Genomic DNA, 10818 nt, shown 5'->3' with positions numbered 1-10818 from the left:
ATCATTATTTTTAATTAACTCCATCTTTGCAGTGTTGTTACTGCCTGTCTACAGTTTTAGTCAGACATGCAATTTGAGATACCGCAAATTAAATTGACTGTAATAAAACTATTTTATTTCAGCCATGAAAACATACCAGAAAAAAATCATATATCTAAAAAAAAAAAGTAAAGGGTGTCTTTCTTCTGAAATGTTATTTTTTATGAGTGGGGCTCCTGCTGTGGTTGTGATTTACAGAACGTCCTGTAAAAAGAAAAATCTAAGATTCTTAAACAAACAGCATGACTGAAAACTTAAACTTATTAATGCTGCTGCGTACATGGCAGGGCTACACCCATGACCCACTTCAACCAACAACATTTGTCTTGATGGTAAAACAATACTAATGGATCTGTAATGACCAGAGGTAAATTCAAGTCATTGCTGTTTTCCATTGAAGTTGAGTCACTGTTGAGTCTTGCTTTTGTTAAAGATGAATGTTGGTGATAAGAGAGCAAAAGACAAAAGTGTTAATCACCTCAGAGATCCGAACACACCTTGAATACATTTAAGCTTTTATCGCGTGAGTCAAAATATGACAAAGAAAAGCAAATAAAAACACTCAGGAAAGTATTTAGTTAAGTCTTTATTCATCTACAGCCTTGTATTATTTCAATCCATAATTGGTCATAATGGTGAGCAAATGTCCAAATCAGATTTAGTAGATGTTACTTCCTTGTATGTTAAGTAATGCTCTTTCCCGACACTCTGAACCTGAAATGACTGGTTTCCTGGTTATTGCCACAGATAGAAACTAACTGAATAAGCTAACTATAAACTGTTGTCAGTTAACCCAAATTACAAACAACATATTGTCTCACTTTCCTCTTATGATATTTTTCCATGCTTATAGTTTTGGCTTTATTTGTCCAGGTTCTGTGATATCTGTCTCCACCCCAATAGAGCATTGAAACACAGTTGAACATTTTTAACAGCATCCTCTCTTTCCGGCAGCATTTTCCCTCTTAGATAATCCACACAGTACACTGCCAACAGTATTTGAGTATTTCTTTGGTAGAAATACAGTTCCACTGAAAAAAATATCACAATGAGGCCTGTGACTAAAGTAACCAGGACCATGGTTCCTGGAAAGACACTTTTCCACTGAATTGTATTTATTAAAGAAGTATTTCAATGCTATGAGCAAAACAAAAAGTAGTGAAGTAAAAATAAACATAATTATAAATGTACATTTTTTGAGCAAATTTTGACCTTTAAGTGTTTAGTTTGTCTCCATCAAAGATGTGAGTGAACATTCTCTGAGTATTTGCATGCTCCATAACCTTGCCTTTCCTATTAGGTGTGTGAAGGGGAGTTAACCAAAGACCATGAAAGTAAATGTAACACAGGGCAGGACAAGCAGTCATGAATCACCATGTAAAGGTAAGCATACCACTCCCTCACCTGCCACGTTAAGACCTTGCCCCCTAGTATAAAGATCTGTGCCCTCCTCACATCTTCCTCAGAGTTCCTGTGTAGAAGCAAATGGCTATGGCTAACGAGTGGCTGCTATGGCTGGCCCTGTCTGCCATCGTAGCTTCTTGGCACAGCGGTATGTATATTATGCTCCATTAGGCAGTCTGATAAATATAACAAATGGGACTATTATCAGCTTGCATGTTACCTATGTGCTACAGCAAATCTCAACCTTGCTGTGTTTAAAGTAGTTTGAAATTAAGCTTAAAATCACTGATTACTTGACTATTAACTCTTCTTTCAACAGAGGCAACTGCTGTGAACAAGTTCTCCTTTATGTCCCAGATTCCTGAAAAAACAACAGGTGAGTTTGTTGGTTATTCATCTAAAAACCTCTGTAAAAGATGGCCACTGTTGTGGTATCACCTCCTGATCTGTCTTTGTATTGTAGGTGTGAGTCCTGTCCACAATGGACAGGTTTGCAGTACGTGGGGCAACTTCCACTACAAGACCTTTGATGGGGATGTTTTCCAGCTCCACTCCGACTGCAACTATGTCTTGACCTCTTTGTGCAAGAGTAGTTACAATGACTTCAACATCCAGATAAGAAGACAGGATGCTGGCGGCCATACTCCCATCAACAACATCGTTATGAAACTGGACGGTACTGTGGTGGAGCTCTCCAAAGGCTCAGTGGTCATTGATGACAAACCGTAGGTTTACTCTAAAAACACCAAATCCATACCATATTAGAGTTTCCTTAATAGTTCTCTACATATTTCTTCAGATACAAAGTTACAGTTCACTATTTTGAAATTAAGAGAAATGCATGTAACTTTAACCCAAATGAAAGATATGTTTTCATTGATGAAACGAATATGTTTGTATGTAATATATGTTTTAAGCTTCATGGCTTTTTTAAGTCAACCTGATCTTGAGAATCATCCTAGTCATTAGAACAGCACAGTTAGAACCTGAAGACATCAGGTGCAGTAAAATGTCCTAAAAAATATATTGGCAATTACTACAGCTCTTTTAATTGACACCTTCATACATATTGATGTATTATTGACAGCTATATTGACAAAATAATGTGACTTCTCTTTTTCTACTTGCAGAGTCATCCTACCATTCAGTCAAGCAGGAGTGCTCATCCAGGAAACTCCCACCTACATCAAAATCACAGCAAAGCTGGGATTGGTTGCTATCTGGAATAAAGAGGATTCTTTTCTGGTAAGAATATGGCTGCTCAGAAAGTATTATCATCATGACTATTTTAACAATTCTATAAAAATACTGAACTGAAGTATAACATGGGGTTAGGTATACTTCATCTCATAAATAAACACTAATGTCTGTATACTTTAAACTTTCAGGTGTTTTGTGGAACCACAGTATTATAATTTTGTTCTGATTCATTCTGAACAGAGTTAACTTCCTATAGGCAAACCTGATGAGGTCACTTAGAATGTGCTGCAGGTGCAAGCTGCTGCTTAAAGCAATGTTGTTGTCCTCACAGGTGGAGATAGACCAGAAGTACAGGAACCAAACCTGTGGTCTCTGCGGAGACTTTAATGGCATCCAGCTCTACAATGAGTTCTACAGCCATGGTACACTTGGACCCACTTTAACATTGTTAGCAGGTTAGTCAGTGTTGGCATGTCCACAGAGCTGAACTGTATTTCTTTGGTATTATCCAAACAGGTGTGAAAATAGCTCCCATGGATTTTGCTAACTTCTGGAAAATGGATGGACCAACTGAAAGCTGTTCTGACTTCACACTGGAATCAACAGAAGGCTGCAATAACATGGTAAGGATTCAGATTCTGATCTCCGGGTGTCTCATGGTGTCACTCATCACTGTTCTTGGCGAAAATGCAGAGCTGGAAACACGGATGAAGCAACAACAGCAATTACAAATGGTCGTACATATTTTTCAGTATCTGCACCAGATAGCTTGTATAGGTTATCCCTGGATTATACATGTAGCCTTTTTTACATGATTGACATAACTGATGCAGAAATGTTTAATATCTGGGAGTGCCTTGGTAATTGAGTGGTTACAGTGCATGCTGCATAATCGCAGTGTCCCTGGTTCGATTCTGGTAAGGGACCGATGCTGCAGGTCATTCCCCTCTCTCTCTCCCTGTTTCCTGTCGGACTCTCTGTCATCAAATGTCAAATAAATAAATAAAAAATCCCTAACCCTAACCCTAATCCTTTTAGAAATGTTAAATGTCTCCTTGTGTTTGCTCTGTTCCCATTCCCGTCTCTTTGTCCGTCTTTCTATCTACAGAAACCTGTGTGTGAGGATATCCTCACAGGGGTCGCCTTTAACAGCTGTCACAGCCTGCTGGATGTTGCCTCTTTCACCTCGGCCTGTGTTGCAGACCTCTGCCACTGTATGAAGGATAAAGATGAACAGGCAGATGCCTCCTGCCTGTGCAACACTTTGTCTGAATTCTCTAGACAGTGCGTCCATGCTGGTGGCAAGCCCCAGAATTGGAGGAACAAAGCACTATGCTGTGAGTACACTCATTAGACTACTGCTCTTTAAGTATTCCATGGGTAGGAGAGGTTGTCTGCTCTGCCTGGATTTTTGTACAAACAAAAATGTCCCAGGTGCATAGGTTAGACTAGCTCTGACTAGACCAAAACTGAAACTAATTGAGATTATGACACTAAATTACAAAAAACAAACCACATCTGTCATTTGTTAATGTAAAAAGAAGCTGAAAAAAATAAGTACAAAGAAAAGGTTTCAGCCATCATATTATCTGTAAACACAAGAATAACTCCAGGCCACATCATCTTGAATCAACACTGAAATTGCCTTTCCCATTTTCAAAGCTAAGGAGTTCTGTGCATGAAAAGATGCTTTGTTATATGACCTATAACTTCTGGGGCTGTAATACTATTATTAGTATTAATGTACCTCCTTGCATCAGGACTTTGGGGAAATTCAACAGTAATGAACTTTGTAAAGTATATTTTGATGAGTTAAAGAGGATTCAGACAGTGTCCCAAAATATGAAATCAATACAATAAGAATATAACAGTTCACACAATTTGGTTCTGATGTACATATAATATATTGTAACAGCCATCTGTCAGAATCCTATTTTAGGTAATCATAGTGATATGTGTTAAATAATATTTCCTTTAATATTCAGTGACACGGTCCAGTCACCTGTTGACCAATCACTGTTGAGGTTTCATTTTAACACAATAACATCCTGTTTATTCAACAGGGTTTCTTACTAAACATTCATCTCAGCCAGCTTTGTGAATTGGTCTAAAAGGAGAAACTCTTAATAACACTATCTATGACAACCAAGTATATAAATGCAGTATAAATGTACTTACAATGCATTATAATCTGCTAGCACTGTATAATTGTAGCTATATACTTTCATACATTCATAATGCTTTATAACAATAATATATATATAATGCATTACAGATAGATTATAGAAAGTGTTACTGGAACTTTTAGTGCCACTTAGGAAGACTCCTACTAGATGCTTTATGAATTTGGGCCCTGAAGTAGAAGACAATTTTGAACTGTAAACAGGTCATTTAGAGGTTAGTAATGCTTGTCAGAATTAATGTTATCAGAGACGTTATTTAAGTGATGATGGAAAAAAACGCATGTATCCACAGGGAAATCGTGCCCCTACAATATGGAGTACAAAGAGTGTGGGAGCCCCTGTTCTGACACCTGCTCCAACCCTGAAGCCAGCCACACCTGTGAAGACCACTGTATCGATGGATGCTTCTGCCCTGCAGGTATAGCAGCATGAGACTTATACACCCACGTGCACACACACACACACACACACACACACACACACACACACACACACACACACACACACACACACAGAGACAATCTTAATACAGTATTACTGTGATTTTGTTCAGGAATGGTTCTGGATGATTTGAATGGAAAGGGCTGTGTTCCACTGAGCAAGTGCTCCTGCCGCTACAACAGCAAGATCTATGGACCCGGAGAGTCCTACTCTAGTAACTGCAAAAAATGGTATGATATATGTTTTGTCTGTCAGAATGGCTCAGCATAGTTTATAAATACAGCTGTTTTGTTAGTAAATTAATAAATCGGATATCCAGTGATAATCAATTAAGATTAAGATATGTTTGTTGACAGTGTGTGTCAGAGTGGCCAATGGAAATGTACAGAGGAGAACTGTCCAGGAACCTGCTCTGTGGAGGGAGGAGCCCACATCAACACATTCGATGGGAAAGTCTATACCTTCCATGGGGACTGCTCTTATGTTATGGCTAAGGTAGTACACATTATCATCACTGCTTATATACCACACACCCCTCTGCTAAGGTAACACTGCCTCTCTGTACAATCCCATAACCTCAGTTTATTTAATCAACAAAAAAGGAAAAATCTAAGACATGATGCGAATGTAACCAAAGTGTGACCCCATCACCTAAGATGAAGCACTGGAAGGTTGTAACACTTTCAAATTCATTGACATGTAGGCTTATTTTAATAACTTGCTTACATTAAACAATTAAGAATAAAAAGTTAATCATGTTCTCTGATGCTGTCAGTGTTTTGTCACATGAACATATCAGTCATTCGATTTCCAGTACTTTTTATTGAGGGATACAGAGTTAGCACAAGTATTGATATCTACATTGTTTCCAACAGTAGTTTCAAATATTGCAACAACAAAATCAATCAATACAAAATAATAATGATAAAATAATAGTTCCCTAATATTACGTTATTTTCTTCTGATACAGTGTGTTAACAAGCCTACACAAAAACACACACACAAGCTCTCCCTATCAATAGGACAGAACTCTAAAGTAAATAGTGCAGTGTAAAGGATGAACATATTAGATAAACATTTAGATCAGTATTAGAGGTACATTTTAAAAACAAGAAGACAGGAAATTTGTCTGGTCAGGAAATTGAGTGGAAACTTGATTTGCTCTTTTGTTGTTTCAGTTTGACAGTTAGCATGCAGCAGTGTTTGATTAGATTTGTGTTTGAATGTTTAGGACTGCAGTGGAACCCAGTTTGTCGTACAGGGAGAACTTGTGCAGTGTGGACTGACCGATAGTGAAACCTGCCTAAAGTCTGTTACCTTGGCTTTGTCTGGAGGGGCTAATGTGAGTATGACACACACATACACAAACACACAAACACACACACACACACACACACACACACACACACACACACACACACACACACACACAAAGCTGCACTGTTGCATGGTAATGGTAATTTAATCATTACACCATGTTTGAACACACACGCATAATACAGAGAATAACAGTAATAAAATCTTGTGTCCTTTCAAATAAAGGTGATCACCATCCAGCACAATGGCAAGGTTTTTGTGAATGGCATCTATGCTCAGTTACCCTTTTCAGCCGGTGAGTGTACAGTATTCAGTATTTAGTATAGTATCTCTAAATGTCTCTTTATGTGTCATTTACAAAACATTCGTACTGTCATTTCTCCTGTGTCTATGGCCTGGATAGGGTGACAGCATGCATAAAATGATAGATTTCAGTTTTAATTATGCTTTTATGTAAACATTTTTCCTGACTATCCAGATGGGCAGACTAATAGTATTCCACCATGACCTCTCCTCTCTTTTCTGCCATCCCTCTAACAAACTCTCATATCCACCTTTTTTTTTTTAACCTCTAGCTGGGATCACCGCCATCAGAGCATCTTCTTTCTACCTTCTGGTCCAGACATCTGTTGGTGTTTTGTTGGAGGTGCAGCTGCAGCCAGTCATGCAGCTTTACATGACAGTGACCAGTGACTACCTGGCCAAAACCTGTGGTATGAACCCTAAATGATCTGTAGGTGGTCTCAGGCTGAAAACAGACAGTCAATATGCAACCAGTGAATAAAACACAGAAATAAGAGGTTGAGAGATGAAACTGCTCCACTACTCTGGTACAAAGACAAAGGCAATATTTCAAATAAGTCAATATTTCAACTATTTAACATAAACAGCCTATAAAATATCACCTAACATATCTGTTGTGAGAAAGTATAAATACCTAGACCAAAAAAAATCAAATATGCTCATTTTAAAAAGGGACATTTGGCAAATTGTCTGAGTGTAAAAAACTAGAAAGTAGCTTGACAAAAATACAGGTTATACAACAATATGTTACTAACTGGTTGCGTTAATATGGTCATATGGTATTTCTTTGCATTATGAGGCAAGAGCTGTTCATATATAGTTTGAAGTGGAAATATCAAGCTATAGCTTTACACAAGATAGATAGTGCTTTCAATATTGTCAAAGGGATTTGTAGTAGTTATTCTTCTAACATTAAAATCAATCCAATTTGCCTCTACAATGAATGCTTGTCATTAACATGATGTTGTCTGCATGCAGGACTGTGTGGGAACTTCAATGGTAACCAGGCTGATGACTTTCTTAAGCTGAGTGGTGTTCCAGATGCCACAGCAGCTGGTTTTGCCAATGGCTGGAAGACACATGCTGGCTGCCCTGATGTTAAGAGAAACTTTGAGAACCCCTGCAGTCTGAGTCTGGATAACGGTAGGTTGGACTCATTTAGATTAACTTTTACCACGTCAAGTTCTTCAGAACGACTAAGGTTGTTGCTTGTGTTTCAATAACAGAGAAGTACGCCCAGCACTGGTGCTCCATGTTGAGTGACCCTCAGGGAGTGTTTGCCTCCTGCCACTCAGAGATCAGCCCTGACACTTACAAAGAGGTAAATCTCACAGCTATACACAACTGTCGACTTCAGCAGAATTTCTTTCGACTTAATTCCTTTTGTAGAATTTCTGTGCACTGTACCCAGACCAGTCTTCAGACCTGGGATATGACACCACACTGCTGTTTTTTAAAATGTACTTATTCATTTTATTGTGTCTCCTCTCAGAACTGCATGTATGACAGCTGTAACTGTGAGAAAAGTGAGGACTGCATGTGTGCTGCAGTCTCTTCATATGTCCATGCCTGTACAGCTGCAGGGATCCAGATCAGTGGCTGGAGGAAGACCATCTGTGGTAAGTAGTGAGGAAAAGTGAAATTAAACAGTTTTATGCACATGAGGACTTTCTTGCAGTTGGAATTGGCAGTCCTCACACATATCAAATGTCAGTTTGGCCAAGCATTAGATCAATCCTTCACATAGTTTTTTTTGACATAATAGCGAACTGTTTGGATTAGAAATCAGAAAAGAAAATTGTTTTCTCACAGTTTGCTCTATTCTGTTACACTATAATATTGATTGAATCTTAGTATATTGATAAAAATACAGAATAACTCTGCACAGCAATAGTTACAATCATCAAGGATTTTTAAAAACCTTAATTTAAGGGAAGCCTCTGTTTTGCACTTTCACACCTGGAAGCTGCCCAGTATAACTACAGTCTGATCTGCTGGCCACCGAGTAGCTCCACTGTAACAGTTAAAGGCCGTTCCCAAGGGCATCTCAGTGGCGATAATGAGGGACGAGCAAGCATTGCTTTTTCACGTATCACTTTTCCTTTTCAGATTTGTCTTGCCAGTCTGATAATTTAACCAGTGATTGAATCCGGTCACAAGCTTGCTTCTATAACCTTTAGGCCACAACTACGTTACAATGACTTTTTTTTTTTTTTAAATGTACTAAAACCAGTAGCTGCATTAATCTAGGAAAAATAACCTATAAGACTACAGCATAATGTGGCAAATGGGCTAAATTGTGCAAAAACATTCTTGTGCCATTATTGTAATGCAACATTGTCAGTTTTTCATTATTTCCTGTGATCTGATCTCTTCAGGAAAGTATGCCAGTTCTTGCCCCAGAGGCATGGTCTACTCCTATAACATTACATCCAGCAGTCGCACCTGCCGCTGCATGAGCACTACAGATGCCAGCTGTCACATCTCCTTCCCACCCATCGATGGCTGTGTTTGTGCAGAAGGAAGCTACCTAGATGACTCTGGGAACTGTGTCCCATCTCATACTTGTCCCTGTTATGACAGAGGAGCAGTTGTGCCTCCTGGACAAGTCGTCAACAAGGATGGGGTCATGTGGTATGAAATTTATATATGGCATAAGTTATGCATTGCATTTATGTTATTGCATATGATTTATGTGATGTGGTTGGTTGAAATTACTCTATGCCTCACAACTCAGTCTTAAATTACCAAGTGGTAAAGTTCTTTAGCACCAAAATACTAAATATTCTAATATTGTATACAGTTAAAGATACAGAATTTTACATGACGGGGCATTTTGTGTTTTTGAACTGATCATAATTAAACGTACTGACTGAGTTGCTGTGCTCAAAGACTCATCAATCTATTTGAGAGTAACAGTTGACAGGCAGGCTTTGAAATTTGGTTGAAATTTTTTGGTATACATTTGGATTATCTGATCAAATCTGAGTGACATAATCTTATGTATGTTTATTAATGTATTTTTTGTTCTTTCCACTAGCACTTGTAAGGAAGGCAAACTAAGCTGCATTGGAGAGTTCATTACACAGCCAGGTAAGTTACGTAACAGAATCACCTGATAAGCAACCTAACAGTTGTTACTTCCTGACAGTATCTTATATAAAGCAGAGAATGTTTTTTTATGATATTAACCAGCTGTACACATTTACAGGGAAACCGTGTCTATGAATGCTTTGAACTAGGAAAGAGAAGGCCTTAATAGATCCAAGTTTCATTTCCAGATGGGACAGACTTAAAATCATCTTTAGTATGGAGTCAAATTTAGAGCTTTGGAAAGATGGTTGGCATCCTTCATTGCTAAAATAATTGGCTGCATTGTTTGGAGGTTTTATGTAATACTATACTACTATACTATACTATACTATACTATACTATACTATACTATACTATACTATACTATACTATACTATACTATACTAAGATTTTGTATGTGTTCAATACAGTGTACAGGCTGCATTTTAAACCAATCTGCTCAAGATTTGGTTATTTGGGAAGAAAATTGGTAAAAGTGAAAATGATGAGCCATAACTATTAAATAGTCTAATGACTTTGTTTTAGAATCTGTACAAGAGTCAAGTTCATTTGCCAGTGTTCCAGCATTAGCCTCCAAATGCTACAGAGTTACCTGTTGCCAGGGGGCGATGTTTTACCACAGTTTACAGTTGACAGGGTTATTTCAATCAAGAGAGACCAGAGAATGAAGTAAAATAATGTTTATTATGCAGATGATATTAATAATTAGGTATTGTCAAAGTCTTTGGCGCTCGGACTCTGCAGGGAGAATTTTTTGAATCGAAGGACGTCAGTCCTGAGCAGTAGCATGATAGAATGTTTCTGGTATACCAGGAATAGAGGTTGAATAGAGACAGAA

At 38.1% G+C, this 10818-nt stretch overlaps 1 protein-coding gene across 1 annotated transcript in view; it reads left to right on the top strand.

Annotated features, from left to right (window-relative positions):
- The first annotated feature begins 1530 nt into the window (after positions 1-1530).
- Positions 1531-10818, top strand: part of LOC133979260 (mucin-5AC-like) — a 43775-nt gene continuing 34487 nt past the window's right edge. The window contains exons 1-18 of the mRNA XM_062417757.1: positions 1531-1591; positions 1763-1819; positions 1907-2168; positions 2574-2688; positions 2975-3065; positions 3160-3266; positions 3752-3980; positions 5119-5244; positions 5380-5497; positions 5624-5762; positions 6499-6609; positions 6810-6879; positions 7160-7297; positions 7866-8030; positions 8114-8208; positions 8380-8506; positions 9266-9521; positions 9928-9980. Of these exons, the coding sequence (XP_062273741.1) occupies positions 1531-1591; positions 1763-1819; positions 1907-2168; positions 2574-2688; positions 2975-3065; positions 3160-3266; positions 3752-3980; positions 5119-5244; positions 5380-5497; positions 5624-5762; positions 6499-6609; positions 6810-6879; positions 7160-7297; positions 7866-8030; positions 8114-8208; positions 8380-8506; positions 9266-9521; positions 9928-9980 (2320 nt within the window). The remainder of the gene's footprint in view (positions 1592-1762; positions 1820-1906; positions 2169-2573; positions 2689-2974; positions 3066-3159; positions 3267-3751; positions 3981-5118; positions 5245-5379; positions 5498-5623; positions 5763-6498; positions 6610-6809; positions 6880-7159; positions 7298-7865; positions 8031-8113; positions 8209-8379; positions 8507-9265; positions 9522-9927; positions 9981-10818) is intronic.

This window comes from Scomber scombrus, chromosome 1, assembly GCF_963691925.1.
Source record: "Scomber scombrus chromosome 1, fScoSco1.1, whole genome shotgun sequence".
NCBI classification, from domain to species: domain Eukaryota; kingdom Metazoa; phylum Chordata; class Actinopteri; order Scombriformes; family Scombridae; genus Scomber; species Scomber scombrus.
Note: the sequence above shows the minus strand (reverse complement) of the source record. Positions and strands in the feature narration are given on the sequence as shown.